The following is a 25,656-nucleotide window of genomic DNA, read 5'->3' as shown; positions in this document are numbered from 1 at the left end:
CGTGGGCATTTTTGAAAACTTGATTTTGTGATAGGTTTTTGTTCTTCCCAATATTGCAGCAGATGGCTGTGAAAATGTTTATGAACATGGAAAAGCAAACTGCAGGGTCAGTTGACCAAACTGTGTTTGTGTTTAATACCAAAAGTAGTTTTCAGTTTACTGCAGGCTCTCATAAGATTAGTTGAGATTTGATGATTCTTTGTGAACTTTAGGCTGCTTTAGTGAGAGTCTTTTATAGCTAGAACAATAGGTTGCACAAACTTTGGTACACCCTTGAAAGAAAAAAAACATAGTTTTATGGTGAATAAGTCAAGTTTCAGTTTTATAACGTTTCATGGATTCCAATTTGTGGCTTTGCCCATTATTTAAGCCATAACAAGTTGAGTAACAAAATGCGTGAGGACATGATGGCCGGAATTCTCCAGCCTCCCATCAGCAGGTTTCTCGGCAGCGAGGGATGGTATGCTGTTTGCTAGTGGCAAGATCTTGTTCCCAGGGCACGTCACGCGCGCACACACCCCAAAAGAAATAATTTGGTACCAATTCACACTAAGTTGGCAGTCGCTTGCACTATGGTTGTTGTGGGAAGTGGAAAACGTTCATGCTGGTCTGATAAAATGACATTCTCTTGAGAATGGAGTGTTTGAAGCAGTCATTGTATACAAAAACAATTGAAATTTCTGTTTGGAAACTCTGCTGCATACACATTTGCATTTTATACAGAGAACATTTTGCCATAAACCTTCTAGGCTCTTGGTATTTTCTTTTACTTCTATAAGATAACTTTAAATCTAAAGTGCTCCAAATTTGACAAATCTTCACCAGTTAACAAATCATACATATAGTCAGATTAAAATTGATTATTCTCAAGGGAATTTTGCATTGTGGCAAATATTTTCTGTCTAACTCAGGAAATGAAATAGTTGCGTATTAGGGACAGTGAATACAGGAACTGCAACTGTACCAGTGGAACTGCTACAAGAAACAAGCGCCTTGTGATAGAGCAATGCATAATCCGGAATTCAAACATCAATTTGTTACTGTGGGCAATGTGCCAGTTGTCATATATGTCAGATTTGTTGCTACTCATACTTGGGCTCAAATACTGAGAGATTCTAACTTATGACGGGAATAATAGTTTCAGAAATTGGTTGTGACTTTTTAATTTGTTCATGGTACTGGCAAAAGCAGCATTTGTTGCCCATCCCTAATTGCTCTTGAAAGGTGGTGGTGAAGCTGCTTTGAACTGCTATGGTGTACGTTGTGTGATTATATTCAGTGCTGCAGAGGAGGGAGTTCCAGGAACAGCAATTGTAATGCTATATTCCCAATTCAATGATGTGTAGCTTGGAGGGGAGTTCCTGGGTGTTGGTTCTCCCATTTAACTGCTCCTTTGTCCGTCTAAGCAGAAAAGGTTGTGGGTTTGAAAGATGCTGTCAAAGGAATTTTGGCAAGTTGTGGCAGTGTACTTTGTATATCATACACCCTGTAGCCACTGTGCTCTGGTGGTGGTGGAAGTGAATGTTTACATTGGTGGATAAAGTTTAAAGTTTATTTATTAGTGTCAGAAGAAGGCTTACATTGCAATGAAGTTACTGTGAAAATCCCCTAATCGCCACACTCCAGCGCCTGTTCGGGTACACTGAGGGAGAATTTAGCATGGCCATTGCACCTAACCAGCACGTCTTTTGGACTGTTGGAGCAAACCCACATAGACACGGAGAATGTGCAGATTCCACAGAGACAGCGATCTAAGTTGGGAATCAAACCCAGGTCCCTGGCTCTGTGAGGCAGCAGTGCTAACCACTGTACCACCGATGGGGTGCCAATCAGTCAAGTTGTTTTGTCCTGGATGACGTTGAGCTTCTTGACTGTTGTTGAAGTGGCACTCATCTAGGCTAGTGAAGATAATTCCTTCATTCCTGACTTGTGCCTTGTAGATTGTGGACTGATTTTAGGGAATCAGGAGGTGAGTTACTTGCCACAGAATTCCCAGCCACTGACCTGCTCTTGTAGTCACGAAATTTACATGCCTGGTCCAGTTCAGTTTCTGGTTGGTAGTTGATGGTTGAAGATCCTGCGATGATGATGCTGTTGCATGTCAAGGGAAAGTGGTTAGACTCTTGTTAGGTTGGTAAATTACCTGGCAGTTGTATGGTATTAATGTTACTTGTTGCTCACCAGCCCAAGCTGGAATATTGTTCATGTCATGCTGTACATGGGCAAGGTGTACGTTGTTATTTAAGGGGTTGTTTCCAGCTTTTCATTTAGAATTACCCAGTTCCATCCTTTTTTATTTGAGGTGCATGACCTCGCGTTTGCTGCATTCTTTGCTTCATTCACTTTATTAATATCTTTTAATTTTACACTTTCGTCCACACTACTCATATTATTGTCTACTTTTGTGTTGTTGGCAAATTTGGATGTGAAGCTTTCTATCCAGCTTTTAAGTCATTCATAAATACAGTGACTAGTTGAGGCCCCAACCCAGATCCTTGCAAGACACCATGGGCAGAATCTATAGCGCTGTTCCTAGTGCTGCAACAGGAAGTGGACACCACTTCTCTTTTGTTTTTCACTGGTTCCCACACAATTCCAATTAAAATTTAAATGCTTGTGGCATGCACAAGAGACGCATGCAATCATATATTATGGGGAAGCTTTTCTATTGTGGAAACCGTCCCGCCCTTTGTCTGTCAATGCAGCTGGTATGGGCAGTCTGCAAAAAAAAAAAAGGCCTCCTGGACAAACGTGGCTCTTCATCACAGCTACAACTTTCCTGCCCAATGACATTACCATTAACATAAGAATCATTGAGAGCATAAAGGTGGCACAGATATTTTCAAATTTAAATTTCACTTATAAATATTTCACACCACACAGGTCGCTATTTGTTGAAACTAGCTTAGCCAGAGAGGTAAATCCACAGGCATGCCTCGTGGTTGGCATGCACTGATTATTACGGGGAGTTAGGAACATTTCTTTGGGTGAAATAATGCTGTGCCCTTTTTTATTAAATTTTCATATTGGTATCCACTGTGGAGTTTGTTATTCTCTGGTGCAAGGCTGAAGTTGTAGGCTCACTTAGCCTTCCCTTCAATACATTATGAAGGACACTGACAAAGGTCAGCCTCAGCAAGGATAATTGAAATATTGCAGATGAATTAAAAGCTCTCTAAGGACTCAGCCGCCAATACCCTGAGATAAACCCAGATGTGCACTGTACTGACATCGCCCTTTGGCCCCTCATTTTCTTTTTTTGACTGCTCCATGCCACCCAACACACCCAGGATGCCAGGTCATTCCCTCTTCCACTCCTCCAAGCACCTGAACCCTGCCCCACCACACACACCCTTGTCAATCCAGAATTTCCATGCAAGCTGCTATTGTCCAGCTCCCCTTCCTTGTGCTGCATAATTCAACAAAAAACTGCTGACCTCCAGACATAACTGCACAAAGCCAACTGTTGCACACCACCTTATAAATGAATGTAAACCTGGTGCCATGAGATTCTTGTGCACCACTGACTTTATGTTCAAGGTATGATGTATTTTTAAAAGATTGTACATTAATGAGTATTCATGGCATGCATAGGTATTATAAGTGGGAACCCACCTCAAGACAGTTTGGGTCTGACACATTGCAGACATGCCGCTAACTTAATCCCTAGCTAGCGGTGAATATGGTTACCCAGATTTCTAATATCTTTAACATTCAGAATTAAATATCTTTATAACATTCAGTCTGAGTGAACATGCAGTAGAATAGGTTCTTTGCTCCAGTTTGTTATCAAGAGTACTCTACTCAGATGATTGGCATTGGCACACACACACTTTCAAACAGTGAATGATAGATGAAGTCATTGTTCAGAAATAGTTTTATGCAAATTAGTGTTGCGCTATTGCTAGGATCATCATAACTTGGATTTTGCATTTAGTGGCAAAGTGAGGGCACTGACCTAAAAGAAAGCTGATCACAAAGATTTTACCGATGTGTATGGCAATTTGATTATTGTGCCAGCGATATTAATGTCATCCAACAGGTTAATCAACTCGACCCATTCAAGAATTTTCACAGGAAAACAAAGTAATAAATAGGTTATATTCACTTTGTTTCTTAATTTTGCACAAAGTGAAATGAAGATTGGGACATGCATTTAAGATTTGGGTAGATCCTGAAGCTAAAATATCATCAAACCTCTTTTTGCAAGGTGTAAATTTTTTCCAAGTGTTTTTATGAGAATAATAGCTGTAAAGGCAGATGATAGTCACATCAGTTCAGTGATTTCTAATTGACTTGCATCAGCAAAGACTTCAACAGCACATGCTATGAAGGAGTGGGAAATTGTGGATACTGACTTATAGATTTCTGTGTTTAACTGCACCTGTGCCGACACCAGAAGTGCCTGTTAGTTTCACATACGAGTTTCACCATCATAAAATCCAGGCCAATGTGATGAAGCTAGAATCATATAGTGATGAAACAAGAATCTCGCTTTCACTTGTGTACTTTAAAAATATTAGTTACACATTTGAAGTAGGAAACTAGGCTGAGGCATACTACTGTGATAAAAACCATGGAATAAAAGTTTTGTAGCTTTAACCAGGATGACCAGTGGTTTACCATCTTGTCTATAACTAGTTAATATTGGGTTTTTTTAATACTTTGTAACATAGGAAAAACTGTGGTGCACTGGTTGAGATGAGTTACAAGGGTTGGAGATTTTGCAATCCGTGATGAGGTTATTAGTCATAATTATGGTATGCAAACTTTTAAGGTGTGATGGGTTATTCTGGGTGTGGAGGTATGCAGTGCTAAAATGCAGTAATTAGCGCACCTTTAATTTTGTGCATTATGTATTTTAGATGGAATTTTTTTTTGTTTTGCATAGTTACTTTCTACGAGCATAGTTCCTGATTTTTATTTTAAATACTATATTGTGTTTTTATATAATGCAAAATCAAGGCCTGTGCTTTTGATGCCCGTAGGTGATGAAATACATTGCAGTTTTCCTGAATTCATGCAGTTTTACTGTGAATTAAACTATATTCTTAACATTCATCACAATTATGGTTCACTCAGATCAAAATGACAGTAAAAATTTCCAGACAATTCTATACATCTTTTTAAATGACCATCATTAATAAGTACCAAGTCTGTTTTGTGGATGTTTTAATGCTGTGGTTATATACATTTTGAGATCTGTATAGTTTCATTTTATTTTGACAGATTTGTTTGGCATAATGCCAGAGAAAAAAAGTACAAGAAAATAAGACTCTCTAATGAAAAGTTCACATTTAGTGTTGGCTTTTTGATCAAAGCATTTGCATTCCTGGAGATTCCATGCCTTGGAGACAGAAGCATGGTGTGTGACATTTCATATGCCCTCAATGTACCAGTCGTTCTCCCCTTCCAATCGAGTTATAACATATATATGTGTTATTTCTGTCAGTTGGAAAAGGCACAGAACAAGTTGTGTAGAACAGTGTTGGGTGTTTGAGTTCTACATGAAATATTACGACTGCCCACGTTCCTTTGTGCAGCAACTTTATAATTTCCAGGTTTTAAAAGTTGATACCTTTTTGGTTTTGGAATTCACCATTTACTGGACTGAGTTCCACTAAACCATGACTGTGGCATATTTTTTGTGTTCTGAGTTAACCAAATGCAGACAAACTGGCTGTGAGGAAGTTGATGATTTCATGCAATGAATTGACCAGCACTTTTTAATGACCCCTGTTCAAGTAGATTTTATATTAGGTTTGAGTAGGATGAGACCTTCTGCGGTGGGTTGCCTGAAGTGGAAAGCGTTGTCCTTGGACTCTGTCAGGGACTGCTTTTGCTCACTGTATACGTCAGTATATAGCTAGAGGGATTGTTATCCAAATTTATAGGTTGTGGAAATGAGCGCAGAAAATTAATTTTGAAGACCAAACAAAGTTGCACGGCTATAGTAATACGATTATGGATAACTGACAGATGCTCATTTGATGTGAAGTGGCACAGGTTTGTTAATATTTATAGTTTGGGGGAAAGCTGGGTGATGGAGCAGAGGAATTTCAAGAGTTCGGGTTCTGAGGACATTGAAAGCAGACTTCAAATGGGTTAGTCACAAAATTATCTAATGGATTTCATGGGAGCGGTATAAAACATTAAAGTTGAGATGTAATGTTAGGAAGACTACAGTGTATAGTTTTGGGTCTTGCGCAGTTTTCATGAGGATTTTACCTGTCATGAAGCAATACATGTTAAAATTGAGCTGTTTTCATTGAAGCAAAGGTTATAGGTAATAGTTTAAAATTACAAAGTGAATGGGCAAATCAAGTAGGAACTGTTTCCAGTGGTTGAGGGGTCGAGAATGAGCAGACATTTGGGATAGAACCGGAGAACCATTTTAAGAGGGCTGTGAAGGATATGGAATTCATTTCTGAAGCAGAGGTCTTGGGGGCAATTTTAACTTAACCCACCTGTCGAGACACTGAGGTCAGGTGCAAAGCTGGCTTTATATGCCACCTGATTTTTAAACATTTCTCCATTGAAATCAACAGAGGAATATTTGGGGATGGCCTAAAAATGTTTTTTCTGCTTGTAAATTAGGTTTAAAAGTGTCAGCATTTAAGAATGGAATAGATGGGTTGTTGGGGATAAAGGATAATGGAAGCAAGGTTATCAAGTGAATTAATATACCTCATGGTGGATTATAACAGCATAAAAAAGGAGATATATGCTTTCATATGATCTGTTTACTTTTTGTAATTTTTCTGTACTTCAGCTGATGCAGCTGCCAACAGTTGCCATTTGGGCTCCCATAATTGATTTTTGGCAAGCTGTAGGGGGCAACAGTGTGTACAATTTGCGCTGCCTTATAGTCAACCACTGTGGGCTTACCTTGAATTCCTTTTATTCCGAAGAAAGATTGACTGGGTGACTCAGATGTATGCTTCCAAGTTGCACTTGGAGAACCTTTCATCAGATACTTTCCTATTAGTACGTGGTTCAGCCATTCAAGCTCTTAGTGGTTGTAGATCACTGGTTTATACTGTTAGCAACATAGAAACATAGAAAAACTACAGCACAAACAGGCCCTTCGGCCCACAAGTTGTGCCGAACACATCCCTACCTTCTAGACCTACCTTTAACCCTCCATCCTATTAAGCTCCATGTACTCATCCAGGAGTCTCTTAAAAGACCCTAATTGAGTTTGCCTCCACCACCACTGACGGCAGCCGATTCCACTCGCCCACCACCCTCTGTGAAAAACTTACCCCTAACATCTCCCCTGTACCTACCCCCCAGCACCCTAAACCTGTGTCCTCTCGTAGCAGACATTTCCACCCTGGGAAAAAGCCTCTGAGAGTCCACCCGATCTATGCCTCTCAACATCTTAAATACCTCTATTAGGTCTCCTCTCATCCTTCATCTCTCCAAGGAGAAAAGACCGAGCTCCCTCAGCCTATCCTCATAAGGCATGCCACTCAATCCAGGCAACATCCTTGTAAATCTCCTCTGCACCCTTTCAATCTTTTCCACATCCTTCCTGTAATGAGGCGACCAGAACTGAGCACAGTACTCCAAGTGGGGTCTGACGAGGGTCTTATATAGCTGCATCATTATCCCCGGACTCCTAAACTCAATCCCTTGATTGATAAAGGCCAGCACACTATATGCCTTCTTAACCACCTCCTCCACCTGCGGGGCCGATTTTAGAGTCCTATGGACCCGGACCCCAAGGTCCTTCTGATCCTCTACAGTACTAAGTGTCTTTCCCTTTATATTGTACTCCTTCATCCCATTTGTCCTACCAAAGTGGACCACGACGCATTTATCTGGGTTGAAGTCCATCTGCCACTTGTCCGCCCAGTCTTGCATCCTATCTATGGCCCTCTGTCACTTCTGACATCCCTCCAAACTATCCACAACCCCACCAACCTTCGTGTCGTCGGCAAACTTACCAACCCATCCCTCCGCTTCCTCATCCAGGTCATTTATGAAAATGACAAACAGCAAGGGTCCCAGAACAGATTCCTGGGGCACACCACTGGTGACTGACCTCCATTTAGAAAAAGACCCATCTATACCCACTCTCTGCCTCCTTTGGGTAAGCCAGTTCTGGATCCACCGGGCAGCAGCCCCTTGGATCCCATGCCCTCTCTCTTTTTCTAGAAGCCTTGCATGGGGGACCTTATTGAACGCCTTGCTAAAAGCCATATAAACCACATCTACCGCCTTCCCTTCGTCAATGTGTTTAGTCACATTTTCGAAGAACTCCACCAGGCTCGTAAGGCACGATCTGCCCTTGACAAAGCCATGCTGAGTATTCTTGAGCATACTAAACCTCTCTAAATGCTCATATATCCTGTCCCTCAGGATCTTCTCCATCAGTTTACCAACCACTGAGGTTAGACTCACCGGTCGGTAATTACCTGGGCTATCCCTATTCCCCTTCTTGAAAATAGGAACCACATCCGTAATCCTCCAATCCTCTGGCACCTCTCCCGTCTCCATCGACGACGCAAAGATTATCGCCAGAAGCTCTGCAATCTCCTCCCTCGCCTCCCACAGTAACCTGGGGTACATCCCATCCGGACCCGGCGACTTATCTGTCTTGATGCCATTCAAAGATTCCAGCACAACCTCTTTCTTAAAGTCCACACACTCAATCCTTTCAGTCCACCGCACGCCCGCAGTACATCCACCCAGGTCCTTCTCCTCTGTGAAAACCGAGGCAAAATACTCATTGAGCACCTCTGCCATTTCTACTGGTTCCGTACAGACTTTCCCGCCTTCACCTTTTATAGGCCCTATTCCGCCACGTCTCATCCTTTTACTCTTCACATATTTATAGAACGCCTTGGGGTTCTCCTTAATCCTACCTGCCAGGGCCTTCTCGTGACCCCTTCTGGCTCTCCTAATTTCCTTCTTTAGTCCCTTCCTACAAACCGTATACTCTTCTAAATCCCTATCTTCGCCAAGCTCTCTGAGCCTTTTGTACGCTTTCCTTTTCTTCCCGACTAGGTCCCGCACAGCTTTCGTGTACCACGGTTCCTTTAAGCGACCAACACCTCCTTGTTTGCTCGGAACGTTGTCCTGTAGAACTCTAGACAGACATTCCTTGAAAAACTGCCACCTCTCTTCAGTACATTTCCCCGAGAATACCTCCTTCCAATTTACTCCTCTAATTTGCTGTCTAATGTCTTCATATTTCCCCTTACTCCATATAAATACTTTCCTAGCTTGCCTGATCCTCTCTTTTTCCAGTGCAAGCCTAAAGGAGATAGAGTTATGATCGCTATCCCCAAGATGCTCTCCCACTGAGAGATCTGACACCTGTCCAGGTTCATTGGTCAGTATCAGATCAAGTACAGCCTCTCCTCTTGTAGGCTTGTCCACATGCTGTGTCAGTAAACCCTCCTGAACACACCTAACGAACTCTTCCCCATCCAATCCCCTTGCCCTAGGGATATTCCAATCTATGTTTGGGAAATTAAAGTCTCCCATCACAACAACTCTGCTATTACTGCAACTCTCCAGGATCTGTTTCCCTATCTGCACCTCCACCTCCCTGTTACTACTGGGCGGCCTATAGAAAACTCCCAGCAAAGTGACCGGTCCCTTCCCACTCCGAACTTCCACCCACAGAGACTCGGTGGTCAATCCCTCCACAGCATACACCTTCTCTACAGCTGTGACACTATCCCTGATCAGCAGTGGCACTCCATCCCCTCTCTTGCCTCCCTCCCTGTCCTTCCTGAAACATCTGAATCCCGGCACCTGGAGTATCCAGTCCTGTCCCTGAGACATCCAAGTCTCCGTAATGGCCACCACATCATACTTCCAGGCATCGATCCACACTCTGAGCTCATCCCCTTTATTCAATATACTCCTGGCATTAAAGTAAACACATCTCAATCCTTTGGTCTGAGCTCTCCCCTTCTCTATTCCCTGTCCATCCGCCCTCTTGCACCGTCTATAACCCTTCTCTGTTTGCGAGCTACCTTCCTCACTCTGTCACCTCATTTTTATCCCCTCCCCCCAACCTATCTCGTTTAAACTCTCCCCAGTAGCCTTAGCCAACCTTCCTGCCAGGATATTGGTCCCCCTGGGATTCAAGTGCCACCCGTTTTTTGTGTACAGGTCACACCTGCCCCTGAAGAGGTCCCAATGGTCCAGGAACCTGAATCCCTGCCCCCTGCACCAGTCCCTCAGCCACACATTCATCCTCCACCTCATTCCATTCCTGTCCTCACCTTCCCGTGGCACAGGCAGCAATCCTGAGATTACTACCTTTGCTTTCCTCCTTCTCGGCTGTCTCCCTAATTCCCTATACTCTCTTTTCATGACCCCTTCCCCCTTCCTACCCACATCAGCGGTACCAATATGTACCGCTACCTCCGGCTCCTCTCCCTCCCACCTCAGGATTTCTGGGACTCGCCCAGCGACATCCTGGATCCCAGCCCCAGGGAGGCAGACCACCATGCGAGCCTGCCTCCGCAAAATCGCCTGTCCGTCCCACTGACTGTCGAGTCCCCGATTAATATTGCCTTCCTCCTCTTTTCTTTAGCCCTCTGAGTTACAGGGCCGGACTCCACCCCGGAGACACGGCCACTGCTGCTTCCCCCAGATGGGTGTCCCCCCAAACAGTACTCAGGCAGGAGTACTTGTTGTGTAGGGGCACACCCACCCGGGTGCTCTCAATCACCCGAGCTTTACCCTTCCTGACCGTCACCCACTTGGCCTCCTCCCATGGCCCTGGTGTGACCACCTGATGATAGCTCTTGTCTATCACCACCTCATTCTCCCTTAACAGCCTAAGATCCTCGAGCTACTGTTCCAGCTCCCTACCTAACACGGTCCCTCAGGAACCGCAGCTTGACACACCCCTCACAGATGTGGATGTCCGGGAGGCCATGTGCCTCCAGGACCTCCCACATACTGCACTGCGAACAACACACTGGCTTAACACTCATATTTCACCCTTTCTACCAAGGTACACAGAAAAAAGTAAATTAGAAAAGGAAAAAAAAAGCTCGCCCCTGCTCGCCCTTTCCCCCCGAAGACCTGTGAGCCAAAGCCCTTACAGCTCACACTACTCCTTGCTCACTCTGCTGCCCGCTCAAAAGTGTGGCCTGCTTTTAAACTCTCCAAAAACCTTCCCAGGCTTCTCCTGGGCCTACTTCCTGTTTTGGATTTTTTAAAAAACCTCCGATTTTTTTTACATGAATTTAACTGAAAAATAAATAAATAATTCACATGCACAAACACACTGTCTTACCCTCAGCCTGCTCCTGTGGAACAATGAGGAGTATTTATTCTGCTTTCACGTGTATAGTCTTTTAGTGGACCTTGAGTTTGTGAGTAAAGCTTCCTAATGTAAGGTCAATCCTTATGAACAGGTGGAAAGCTCAAACTTGGGCATGCCAAAGACCGAAAAGTAAAATTAAACACACATGATTCAATCAGTACTCCTCAAAGTGGTGTTCAAACAGCTGTACCCAGCTTTTTGCAAGCTGGAATTAATTTGAACTAATCAGCCTAAAAAAGAGTGTGTTTGTGGTGTGAGGTTTATTGACTGTACTCGGCTATTCAACATCTAATATCATGATGGAAATAGTTCTCATTGGTATCGACAGAATTGAATTACTATTCTCCACATTCGGGGCTAAATCTTTGCACTGGAAATGAAGCAACCATGTTTGGCTAATTGAATAAATATATATGGAATAAGATGAAATTAACAATGGGCACCAAGATATGAGTGTACCAGATATGTTTTCTGAGCACACTGCTGTGAGCTATCTGCATTCATATTCTAAATATCAACTGGGACAATAACATTTCTGACGTAAGTTGCTGAAGCCAAGTTGTCAAACCTAATGACTTTTCACAAGATAGTTAGTTACCTGCAGTGGCTTGAGATTTTATATTGTTAGGGAGGTGAGCATACTTCAAAGAAAACACAGCAGTTCCTTCTGGGTTGGAATGTTTTCTAATTTGCCTTGTTGGAGAACTAATTATGTAAAATAAACAAAGGATAATGGCTGTGCTTCATGGTGAGTCATGTGGGCTAACAAGACAGAGTTAGCAGTTAGTTGACACTTTTCACAATGTACCATACTACACCATTGAGAATGAAGTAGTTTTTGATGTTTAGTCACTTTTGTTGGTAAGAAACTACATTAACCAACTTAAATTTAAGTAAGATTAACAGCTACACAATTTATCCCTCAGGGATGTTGATTGAGATAAATATTGGCCAGGCTACTTAATAGTGCTGTGACACCTTTATGCTTACCTGTGAGGGCAGATGGTTTAACATTTTAAGTGAAAGATGGCACTGCAACAAGTGTAGCACTTGCTCACTATTGATCTGAATGGTGTCATTTATTATGTGCTAAAGTTTCTAATGCGACTTTGAACCACACCTTATCTCTGAGAGTTGACACTGCTGTCACCTAAAATTTTAATTCTCCAGAGAAGTACATATTTATCAGATTAGAAAAACAGGGGATTATTAACTTGAGCTATTGAATTTTGTAGTACTTTAAATTCAGACTGCAGGTAAGGACCTATACTGGAGTGACCAGCTGTAGACACTGGAGGCTGATGCTATTTAAGCAACGCAAACTCACTGTCCGCTCCAAACATCAGTCAGTATCATAATATCACATTGTGCACTTCAGTCTGAAACTGAAATTTATTTGCAACCAAGAAAATTCACCAACACAAAACGACATAGCGACTGACATTGAGATGCTTAAAAATGATTTAAGCTTGCAGAATAATAACTGAAGTTTATTTTTGCAGTTTTCTTGGAGATGGTACATGCATGGTGACTCCCTGCCAGCTCTATTTAGTTGGTTGTAAGGAATAGACTGTTTGAAGCAGATAGTTACAGATGAAAGAAAAGCCCATAGCTCATGCTCCTGTAGAACTTTCTAGGACTTAAAAGGTAGGTTTCATGGCCAAGTTCAGAATCTTTCAATGAACGCATTGAAATATTAACTATTGATAATTATTGAGAAAATGAGGCTATCTTGGTTATTTGGGGCTTCATTTTACAGAAGTTATAGTGCCTTGTCTTCAAATTTCCATTGCCCCATGCATGGACAATGACTTATCCAATTTCTTGAAACAAAATTAACTGTATCCTAGTTAGTCTGTAGATCAAGCAGGCTGCTTACTATTGGGAAAGAATTTACACCTGTACCTTTTTACTTTAAACATAATAGTATCACGCTGTATATTTCTGGTCATATGGAAATTGTAGAAATTTCCCGAATAAAGACATTAAAACACTTGGGTTTTTATGCCACTTGGGCATGTTCAGTTTATTCCTTGCTCACATGAGGATGGGTACCATGGCACCTTGGGAGTCATTTAATTCCGCATTTCCATTCATTTGCAAATTTTAACACTTGAACAATTTTTTTTTTCTAGTTAGCATTTAGCCACCAATGTAGTAATAGTGAAGAAATAAACCTTTCTACCTCCAGGCCCACAAGCATTAAAACCAGAATAAATCAGCATATAAATACAAGTGCAAACAGATCTGATTTATTGGGGCTTTAATTGTTTCAGATTGAACTTCAAGTTAAAATACTTGCAGCTTTAAACTGCTTATTCAGTTCACCTTTAATAAATATTATCTGTAGTTTGCCTTGCAAAATGGATGATTAGATGGGCAGTGATATGACGGTTTGTAAATTGACTTTTATCTGTATAGAAATTGCTCCAGAAATTCTGATCTAAGCATAACATTTCCTGCAACTAGATGGTGTTTATATGGAATCATATGTGGTTAGGAGCAAATTTTCATAGTACTTCAAGGAATGGGTTCTGTTGGCATAAGTCACTCCTGTGTTTAGTTTCTGGGATTATACTTTAATTCTTTGCTAATCTAATTAATAATCTAATTGTGGAGTTCGGTCTAACCATTGTGAACTGTTGAATGCAAATTCATTTGAATTTTTTGGGACATGTACAAACAGTTTTAACAAATAGTAGCCAAATTGCTAATGATGGAAGTCATAAACTAAGAAAATCTATTTCTCAAATTTAAAATACTTGTTATTTTGTTAATTTATAAAACATTGAATTGTTTTTCCTAAGAATGTTTGCACTGTGCCATTTTGTGTAGAGTGTGGATTCTTGCCGTTGGTAATTTGCTGTTTAATAAACCTGCAGTTTTAATTTGGATGTTAAGAGGCAATGTCTTGAAATATGAAAGGTGTTTCCTTCAGATAGTGAGTGCAAAATTTGATTAAATTATATTTTATCGCTACCAGTTTTTAAGAAATACTTGTTAGGTCAGCATTTGTTGCCCATTTCTATTCAGCCTTGAATTGAGTATTGTTAAAATTCATTCAAGGGATGCATGTCACTGACTAGGCCAGCATATATTGCTCATCCCTAATTGCCCTTGAGAAGGTAGTGGTGAGCTGCCTCCTTGAACAGTGTAGTTCATGTGGTGTAGGTGCACTCACAGTGCTGTTAGGGAAGGAGTTCCAAGATTATGACCCAGTGAAGGAATGGCAGCAATGGTGAGTGACTTAGAGTGGAAGTTCCAGATGGTGTTGTTTCATGTTTCTGCTGCCTGTGTCCTAGATGGTAGTGGTTGTGCATCTGGAAGGTGCTGTTTCAGGAGACTTGGTGAATTCCTCCATTGCATCTTGTCGATGGTACACACGGCTGTCACTGAATGTTGGTGTTGGAGGGAATTAATGTTTGTGGATGGGGTGCCAATCAACCATACTGCTTTGTCCTGGATGGTATCAAGCAAGTTTCATGACTTGTTGGAGTTGCGCATTAAGGCAAGTGTTCCATCATGCACCTGATTTGTGCCTTATAGATGGTGGACAGATCTTGGGGCGACAGGAGGTGTGTTACCCATAGGATTCCTAGCCTCTGAATTGCAAAAAGATGTAGAAGGAAAAAGTGAAATAAATGCATTTTCTAAAATCAATAGAATTGATATAGCAATAGTGGGTTAGGTTTTCCAAGTGGTCAGGTGTATACAATGCAGGGATGTAACAATGACTTGCAGTATTACACAGCATTAATAAGGGGAAATGTTGAATTTTGTTGTTTTTCATCGGATTAAGTAACATATGGGGTTAACTTGACCTGAGGTGATCTTCTGTAAAGTGTATTTGTTTTAATAAAATTCCTTCATATTACTTATCCTAGTGTTAGTATTTTAGTATTCCACTCCGAGCCATTTCAAAAAAGCATTTATAGTCCATCTTGTCAAGATTATTCTTTTTAACTGTGATAATTTGCTGTTTGATAAGTGAGATGTGAATCCACATAATTTGAAGTCATTAATGACTGCCTTAAGCTCACAGCATAAAAACTACATTTCAGTTTGAAGAGAACAATAATATGACTAAAATTGTACATTTTACGATAAAATTGCATTGAGTATATTGAGGAATTAATTGGTTACTTCATATGTAGGTTCTCAATTTTCTTGGACCTAAAGCCTACAGCAGATGTTAAAGGGCATGTTTCTTCATTGCAAACACCATGCCTGAATCTAAGTGAGAAAAGTCTTTGGTGCATGCTATACCAAAGCAATGTCAATGCCTCAATCATATGTCCTTGAGCTTCCCCATAAGTTTCCAAAACTATCAGACATACAGTAGGTTTGTAAGCTGGCTATGTTTTGAGGTTGTCAAGTGGGAGACGTACTGCCAGATAATGCAGTATTTTCCTGTTGTGTATGTAAGCCAATTAATTATTTTTTTCAAAGAAAGCCTTTTGTGCGAAATATTTCCTTGGAAAGCTAAAGTGTGAAGATCTTTTCTGCTTTCAAACATGAGGAATGAGTTACAGTACAGCAGCTTGTATTTCTGTTGTTCCTTTAATATATGAACAAAGCATCAGATGGAAATTGACATTGAACCAAATGAGGAGATATTAATAGGGGTGGCTGGAAGATTAGTTAGAAATAGGTTTTAAGAAGATCTCAAAGGAGAAGAGTGAATTGAAAAGATTGAGAGGGAATTTTAGAATTTAGAGTCCAGATATTGACACCAGTAGTGAGACAAATAGAGTCAGGGTTGTATATGAGCCCAGAATTGCAGAAATTTATAGGTTTGGGAGGCTTATAGGGCTGAAGGGGGTTTCTGAGGTAAGGAAGGAACAGGGCCATTAAGAAGTTTGAACACCAGAATGTGCATTTTAAAGTGGAGGTTTTGATGCACTGGGAGCCAGTGTAGATCAATGAGCATGGGGTGATGGGTGAGTGGGGCTTGGTACAGGTTAAGATGTGTGCAGCAGAGCTGACATTTGTGGAGGATGGGAGGCCGATCAGGAGAATAATCTGAAGCTAACAAAATATGGATCAGGGTTTTAGCAGTGGGTGGGTTGAAATGGGGTCAGAAATGGGCAGTGCTGCAGTGATGAAAATAGATGTTTTTGATGTAGAATGTATGAGTAGTGATATATTGCATTGTAAATTGTATGCTTGGACAATGCTTATTGAATACTGTTCCACTTCGTTTCACCTGTGGCATCTGCAGTGAAGAAAGTTCTGATTTTCCTGCAGAAGGCCGAGAGTCCCAGGAACAAGTGAGAGAGCTCCTGTTTATTTGTCAAATTTCAACATTAATTTAGGTAGCAAATTAACTGATGCCATTTTGAAGCAGCTTATGCTACAAGACACACCTTACTTGTATTATAAATTTTAAAATATTATAATGTTGTCAAACACACTACTGCATATCGAAACACAAAAACAGTTCTCCATTTTCAAACTTGAAAGACCAAAGGTTGTTGAAACAGTCCAAAGTACTGGGCTTAGCCTATTTACACTGCAAAGTGAGCCAGGGGGATCTGACTCACTGTGGGGGCAGGGGTTGTGGATAAAGCAGATACAGCACAGCAAACGTGCACTTCAGAATGCAGACTCAGCACTGTTCATGAGGTATTGCAAATTGTTTGTCTACTTAAAACAATTGTGCTGTTCTCTTGGAAATCAATGAGAATAACAGCTGTACTGTGAATTGAAAAAATGCAGTGCTCCAAGTTACAATCCAAAAAACCGCTTGGGTTTTTGACCCTGTTTAAAACCATTTATTGACCCATGTATATTGAGGTAGACAAGTGTTTGCAAAGTGTTTTTGCTCTGTTTTGTGCATAAAATAGAAATTTATCAGCATATTGTTGAAGTGTCAAATTATTATCAAACTTGAAGCCTATTCTTTTTATGTTTCTGTCTGCTCTTGTAGTGAACACCAGTATATTAGTGTAGTGCTAATAAGATAATCACCAAGCAAAACTTCAGCTAGATAATTTACACATTTATATTTAATATTTCCAGTAGGTCAGATTTAAATGGCTTAGTTTTTTTTGTAGAAAAAACTTTTTTTCCTGAGTTGTGGACTGCAAGGATTAATTATGTAGATGTAACTTTAATTTACAAATTGTTCATTGCTGTTTCAGAAATAAAAAAGCTTTGAGCAAGAAAAAACTTAAAAGGAAGCAGAAGACCAAGTCCAAAGTGAAAACACGAACAAAGGCAAGTAGATTTATTTGCTCAGTAGTTTGAAGAGGAAAAAAATGCATTGTGATAGGACGTGGCTTTTGGTTAGCAATATTTAATCTGAAAATGCACCCTTCAGCTGCCTAGGCCCCACACTCTGGAATTTGCTCCCTAAACCTTTCTATCCCTCCAACACCATCTATTTGACAAATCATCACATAGTAGATTTGTAAGCAAAATTAAAATCCATGGGATTGAAATAGAAAAATGGCAAACTGGATACAAAATTGGCTGGGGAGTAGAGAGTAGTAATGAACATTTGTTTTTTCGACTGGAGGAAATTGTGATGTGGCACTCTCCAGGGGCCACTATTAGGACCACTGCTCCTTTTGACAAATATTTGGGTATACAGGCCATAATTTCAATGTTGGCAGATGCTACAAAACTCAAATTTAGTTGAAGATGATAGTAACAGACTTCAGGAGGGCATAGACTGGTAAGATGGACAGACTGACAGATCAAAGTTAATGTGCAAAAGTGTGAAGTGATATATTTTCATGGGAAGAAGAAAGACGACAGGCAATGTAAAGTGATACAATTTTAAAGGGAGTGCGGCAACAGTGAAATCTGGGATATACGTATACATTTTTTAAAGTGACTGAGGAAGTTGAGAAGGTTGCTTGGGAAAGAATGCATAAAGTACAAAAGCAAGGAAATTATGCTAAATCTTCATAAAACATTGGGTAGACCTCAGCTGGAGTATTGTGCTCCATTCTGGGCACTACACTTTATGAAGGATGCCAAGGCCTTGGAGAAGCTGTAGATTAGATGCATTGGAATGGAAGCCGGGGTTATGTTATTTAGAGCAGAAATGGTTAAGAGGCGATTTGATAGATGTGTTCAAAATTATAAATGGTTTTGAAGAAAGAAAGAATGAAGAACTGTTTTCAGTGGCATGAGGATTAATGGTCAACAGACCTAGACTTAAGGTGATTGGCAAAACATGCAGCGCTGACGTGATTTTCTTTTTATGCAGTGAGATGTCACTTGGCATGCACTGCCTGAAAGGATGGCAGAAGTTTAATCAATAATAACTTTATAAAGGGAATTGGATAAATGAATTAAAAATGTTTACTGGACTTATGGGAAAAGAACAAGGGAATTGGACTAATTGGAAAGCTTTTTCAAAGAACTGGCACAGGCATGATGGGCCTAATGCCCTTTTGCTCTGCTGCGTCTTTCTGTAACTTTATGATGCTGCTTTTTACAGGTGAATAAAAGTATAGTGGGACTATTTACACTTAAGCTCTTGACTTTTCCCAAACAAAACACTTGTGTTTATTGCTTAGAATAATTTAACAACTACAGACTGACCTGACACAGTGTATGGTATCTTAAAGTCACGTTAATGACCATAAGACCATAAGACCATAAGACATAGGAGCGGAAGTAAGGCCATTCGGCCCATCGAGTCCACTCCACCATTCAATCATGGTTGATTTCAACTCCATTTACCCGCTCTCTCCCCATAGCCCTTAATTCCTCGAGAAATCAAGAATTTATCAATTTCTGTCTTGAAGACGCTCAACGTCTCGGCCTCCACAGCCCTCTGTGGCAATGAATTCCACAGACCCACCACTCTCTGGCTGAAGAAATTTCTCCTCATCTCTGTTCTAAAGTGACTCCCTTTTATTCTAAGGCTGTGCCCCCGCGTCCTAGTCTCCCCTGTTAATGGAAACAACTTCCCTACGTCCATCCTATCTAAGCCGTTCATTATCTTGTAAGTTTCTATCAGATCTCCCCTCAACCTCCTAAACTCCAATGAATATAATCCCACGATCCTCAGACGTTCATCGTATGTCAGGCCTACCATTCCTGGGATCATCCGTGTGAATCTCCGCTGGACCCGCTCCAGTGCCAGTATGTCCTTCCTGAGGTGTGGGGCCCAAAATTGCTCACAGTACTCCAAATGGGGCCTAACCAGTGCTTTATAAAGCCTCAGAAGTACATCCCTGCTTTTGTATTCCAAGCCTCTTGAGATAAATGACAACATTACATTTGCTTTCTTAATTACGGACTCAACCTGCAAGTTTACCTTTAGAGAATCCTGGACTAGGACTCCCAAGTCCCTTTGCACTTTAGCATTATGAATTTTGTCACCGTTTAGAAAATAGTCCATGCCTCTATTCTTTTTTCCAAAGTGTACGACCTCGCACTTGCCCACGTTGAATTTCATCAGCCACTTCTTGGACAATAATGCTATTGTTTGTTTTCTCCTATAAATTGCTAATACATGCTGCCTTTCACTGCCATGTTCAAAACACTTAAAACCCTGTTTCAATTATTTGAAATCATCATGAAGTGCTACATTGGTCCAGATTTTGTAGTCAGTGATAAAGGAATAGCAATAACTGTTAATTACACTTGGTTTCCTGCAGACTTTCTGTGGGCTTTTGCATTACAACCTGCGATAAATCGAAAGTCAGAACATTCCCACATCCTCTAAAGGTGATCTGAGACATGTGAATAAGGCAAGAAATAGTGTAAAAAAGCAAAATACTTATGAAATCTGAAACAAGAACAGAGGACACTGGAAAATATCAGGAGGTCTGGCAGCATCTTTAAAGTTTATTTATTAGTTATAAGTAGGCTTACATTCACGTAGCAATTAAGTTACTGTGAAAATCCCCTAGTCGCCACACTCTGGCACCTGTTTGGGGACACTGAGGGAGAATTTAGCATGGCCAATGCACCGTGTCTTTGGACTGTGGGAGGAAACCAGATCACCCGGAGGAAACCCATGCAGACATGGGGAGAATGTGCAAATTCCACACAGACCGTGACCCAAGCTGAGAAGAAAGCAGAGTTAATGTTTCGAGTGCTTTTGGCACTTTGTCAGAACCGAAGAGAGGGAGAAATGTGTTTAATTTCCAGATTTGACTGCATGTGTGCGCACACTGCTTTCCTCCATAATAATGTTGAGTGCTATTGGCTTCACCATTACCTTATGATGCAAAATCTGATTTTTGTTGAATAAAATTTTTCTTTGCTATTAATTTCCTGAAGCTGGATGTTTAAGAACTCTGGAAGATGTCAAGAAACAGAAAAAATATATTAATAAATTTTAAAGGAATAAATGCACTCATTTCATTAAAATTTCCACTGTCTGCAAATTAAATTATTGCTGCTTAGGTGGATGTCGTACTCTGCCTAGATGAGGTTTTGAAATTAAGAATGTTGACAAGGTAACACTGGAAATAGATGGTTGGTCTGACCTTATGTGTTCTATGTAGTTACATTTTAATGACTGTTGGAAAGGTTAAGCATCAGTCTTATTTCGAAGGTTGATAATACTCAAAGCAATGCATCACCTGTTACTCCTAATTGGGCATATGGTGCTGTTTCCTTTTCAGAATACTAGGATCTTGAATGACTCTTCTGTTGAGTGTTTTCCATTTGGCTGGTAGTGTCCATTAAGTATTGGGGAGAACGTTAACCTTTTAACATTTTGATGCATCTTTCACACATGCAAAATAACTTGTATCTATTTGTGTACACTGTGCAATATGAAAAATCAATTTCATCAGTCATGACATCTCTTTGAATCGCATGAGCCGCCTCAGCCAATACATTTTCACTATTCTCTCTTGTACATTCTTTTTCTCTCTTCGTTTTCTATGTCATGACTACATTTTATGCTTATGGACAATACAAAAGCCAAGTGACCTAACACTGAGGAGCTAGACTGCTCGTTATTGTCCATCACTAGCGTGTATTTGGCTACTTGATTTCTAATCTTATGCCAGTTTTTAACACCGGTTTTTAAGTACAATTAATAGTCACAGAGCTGCAGTTTTGATGACTTCGGTAAAAAAAAAATTGCCAAATACTCCCTGAAAATCCTAACTTTTATTTGCTGGATACATCTTGTCTGCCCTTGTTTGCATTATATTCAATACACTTGTGAAGCTTGACCTATGTTGATTACTGCTCATGGTTTTTATGCTCTAGATAAGCATGAATGATGAGCCATAAAATCTGTTTAAGAATTTTCATTATTACTAATTACTAATGAAGTAGGAATCTGAATTGTGGCTTCTCCTTCAGACTGAGAATTTGGAAAACGCGTCGCCTATTCCAGATATCAAGGTCCATAGCAACCCCTCGGCCTTCAATGTTTACTGCAATGTACGCCAATGTGTCTTGGAATGGCAAAGGAAAGAAGCCTCCCTGACTTTGGCCTCAAAGAATTCGATCCAGAGTGGAGAGTCAGACACTGATGAGGAGGAGGAGTCAAGGGAGCCTCCAATTAAACTACCCAAGGTAAGCAACTAAAATTCTTTTACAATAGCAAAGCACTGAATGCTGGAAATTTAAAAGAAAAAAACAAAACTGCTGAAAACCCTCAGCTCAGGCCATACTTGCAGTGAGAAACAAAGTCTTTCATCAGGTTTTCTGATAAAACTGAAAGACCTTATGTAGGGATGGAAGATGTGGGTGAATTTTTTTAAACTAAAAAGGTAATAAGATTTTACCTCTAGACAGTGATCTGTATAAATCCTAATGCAATTGCTTTTACAATTTGGCTAGAGATTTTGGAGCCGTAGAGTTTTATAGCAGAGTCCCTTGTCTGTGCCAGCCATCAAGCACCTATCTATACTAAAATCCCATTTACCAACACTTGGTCTGTAACCTTGTATGCTATGGCTTTTCAAGTACTCATCTAAATGCTTCTTAAATGTGACAGAGTTCCAGGTTTCCATCATCCTCTGGGCGAGTCAGTTTTTCCTCAAATCCGCTCTAAATCTCCTGTTTCTTACCTTGAATCTATGCCCTCTGGAAATTGGCCCCTCTGCTGAGAGGAAAAGTTTCTTCCTATCTATATCCCTCACAATTTTGTACACCTTGATGAGCTCCCTCTTTAGCCTTCTTTGCTCCAAGGAAAACAACCACAGCATTTCCAGCCCCTCTTCATAGCTGAAACACTCCAAGCCAAGCAACATGCTGGTGAATCTCCTCTGCACCCTTCCTAGTGCAATCACATTCTTCCGAGAGTGTGGCGACCAGAACTGCACACAGTACTCTAGCTGTGGCCTAATGAGTGTTTTATACAGCTCCATCATGACAACTCTGCTCCTAAATTCTATACCTCAGCTAATAAAGGCAAGTATCTCATATACCTTCTTAACCACCTTATCTACCTGTCCTGCTGTCTTCAGGGACCTTTGGACATGCACCCAAGATTCCTCTGCTCTTCTGTACTTCCTCACGTCCTACTGTTCATTGTTCCTTGCCTCTCAAAATGTATCACCTCACACCTTACCAGTGCTTTTTATTTATTAGTTTTTAAATAGATAATATCGATTTTTTTTCCCAGACACAATGGAAAATCAAAAATGCCCTTGAATTATTGAAATTTTGTACTTAGGTGGCACTGATAAATCACAGTTGAACTGCTGTGGAACACCCTAATTAACGCATGGTCAGTTGCAATGGAAACTAATAATTGGCATTTCCAGTTAAAATTTAACATTAAGCAAGAAGAGAACAATATGAAGAGGAGCAAATCAAATGATTCCCAACATAGTATTTCCTTTCCATCTGCCACTTTTGTTTCTCCAGTAAGTCTGATATCTGCACTGGAAATATTGTTTAACATGCTCATTCTTAAAAAAGGATACGTTTCACAATATCACCATTAATATAACCTGCAACAATTTCGCCTTGTTGCTTCAAAGAGACTCTACTTCCTGTTATACGCTGTCATCGTATCATACAATACATGATGCAATTCCTTCTGTTTTTGCAAATCAGAGAAAAGATTGTTTTACAATAAACAATGTTTGAAGAGGTCCATTTGGAACGTACAGATGTTTGAATTATAGCAACAGTGAATGTATTTTCCTCCCATAGAAAAGTTAAACACAGCTGACATAAATTCATTGTTACTCATAAGTGCACAATTGTATAAATTCTTGTGTTACAGATCATAGGAATTGGACTTTGTGGTGTATTTGAACTTATAAAAGAGACACGGTTCTCTCATCCTGCATTATGTCTGAGAAGTTTACAAGCTCTACTTGATATGCTTCAGGGACAACAACCAGAAGGTCTCCAGTCAGAACCACCTGACGTTCTAGGTAAAGTTAATAATAAGCTAAATTGGATCTATTGAGATATTGAGCATTTTAATAGACTGTTCAACCTAAGCATTAATTGGATTGCTTGATAAAACTGTAATATACAATTATTTAAGGAGTGGTTGGCTGTATTTATAGCTGAAATTATTGCATTTGCATTTTATCACTTGCTGTTTTCTTCATCCCAACATTGCTAGTATTCATGCAGGCTATTTTATGAGACAATGGAGCAAAATTGACTGTTATTGCTGTCAGTATTGCACTATACTTTATAGACAGTTCTATTTTATCTATCCATCCTCTAAGATGGTGTCCTCTGGTATTTCAAGGAATTCCACCTACTAGCTCTAATGGGGTCTTCCTAAACAATCAAAATTGAGACAAGTACGAGCATTGGACATGATGAATGAAGTAATGCAGTTAAGCTAAGTTGGTGATGTAGTACATTTTTGTGATATTCAATACATGTCATACATTGACAAGGAAGAAAATTACAGGAGTTTTGAAGTGTTAGTTGAAGCTTCAGTTAGTCATCTAACATTGTACGATGCATATGAAAACTGTTTGGGGGAAAAATGTGGAAAATGTTGTCCTTAGTGTATTGTGCTCCAATGAATGGTTTAGATTTTGTGGTAGAAATGATGGTGAATTTGTCAGTATCCACCATTGCTACTCCTCGAACTGGCAATAACTTTGAAGTTCACACATTTGTAGTGAATGTAGGAATCTACAAGTTGCTGTCAATAGTTCTATGCTTCTCCAATGGGTGTGCTATTTATAGAATCACCAGAGGTTTATAGCATGGAAACTGGTTCTTCGGCCCAACTTGTTCATGCTGCATTTTTTAACCACTAATCCCTCTATACCCATTTCACCCATGTGACTGTCTAAATGCTTTTTAAAGGATAAAATTGTACCCGCCTCTACTGCTACCTCTGGCAGCTTGTGCCAGACGCTCACCACCATCTGTGTGGAAAAAATTGCCCCTCTGGACCCTTTTGTATCTCTCCCCTCTCGTTTTAGACTCCCCTAACTTTGGGAAAAGATGTTGACTATCTAGCTCATCTATGTCCTTCATTATTTTATAAACCTCTATAAGATCACCCCTAAGTCTCCTGCGCTCCAGGAAAAAGTCCCAGTCTATCCAGCCTCTCCTTATAACTCAAACCATTAAGTCCCGGTGCATTCTTAGTAAATCTTTTCTGCGCTCTTTCTAGTTTAATAATATGATTTCTATGATATGGCGACCAGAACTGTACGCAGTATTCCAAGTGTGGCCCTACCAATATCTTGTTCAACTTGAACAGGACGTCCCAACTTCTGTATTCAATGTTCTGACCAGTGAAACCATTGGTCCCTACAGACTGTAATCAACTAAATATCACTGAACTTGCCAGAAGTTCTCCTTTCACTCTAAAATATCTCTGTTGAAAACTCTCAAAAATGGAGTATTAGCGTTGTACAAGGTCATAACTATTGCTGAAGATCCTTTCTGGCCCTGATAAACAAATGTTATATTTATGTGCCATTCTGGTAAAATTCCAAGTTCTAAATTTTTTTTGATGTTTGGTAATTTAACTTGCAGTGTGAATGTGCCAATCATTTATTTCGCTCTTGGTAAAATTTAATAAAAGTGAAGCATTGCCAGTGCATTTACTTCCTAGTTGGCTGTCTGAGGATACTTCATTGAGATTGTCTGTGTACCTTGTTGACGATATTGTTGCTGGACTTCTGCAAGAGTCCCTTGACTTATTGCATCAGATTCAGACCAACTTCAGGGAAAAGTAAAATCCATTGTGCGGATATGCTAGATCTTTGTGGCCGCCTCCCTCAAGGTCAGTGGCTAGCTTCAATGCTGACCACGATCCAGGGAGCAGCCATTAATAAGTTATAAGAGCTTGGTCTTGAGAAAGAAGATATTTTGATTTTTTTCATGTTTTAAAATTGCATTAAATTATGAATGGCACAAGTTAACATTGATTTCCAAATGAGTCAAATGAAGAAAATTGTGTTTCAAACATCAGAGACAAT

At 40.2% G+C, this 25,656-nt stretch overlaps 1 protein-coding gene across 24 annotated transcripts in view; it reads left to right on the top strand.

Annotated features, from left to right (window-relative positions):
• The window catches only part of mycbp2 (MYC binding protein 2), a 174,870-nt gene that overhangs the window by 7,700 nt on the left and 141,514 nt on the right, over nt 1-25,656 (top strand). For all 24 annotated transcript variants that reach the window (XM_078221613.1, XM_078221603.1, XM_078221597.1 and 21 more), the window contains exons 2-4: nt 17,446-17,521; nt 21,593-21,808; nt 23,472-23,625. In XM_078221613.1, the coding sequence (XP_078077739.1) occupies nt 17,446-17,521; nt 21,593-21,808; nt 23,472-23,625 (446 nt within the window). The remainder of the gene's footprint in view (nt 1-17,445; nt 17,522-21,592; nt 21,809-23,471; nt 23,626-25,656) is intronic.

Source organism: Mustelus asterias, chromosome 10 (genome assembly GCF_964213995.1).
Source record: "Mustelus asterias chromosome 10, sMusAst1.hap1.1, whole genome shotgun sequence".
In the NCBI taxonomy this organism is placed as follows: domain Eukaryota; kingdom Metazoa; phylum Chordata; class Chondrichthyes; order Carcharhiniformes; family Triakidae; genus Mustelus; species Mustelus asterias.
Note: the sequence above shows the minus strand (reverse complement) of the source record. Positions and strands in the feature narration are given on the sequence as shown.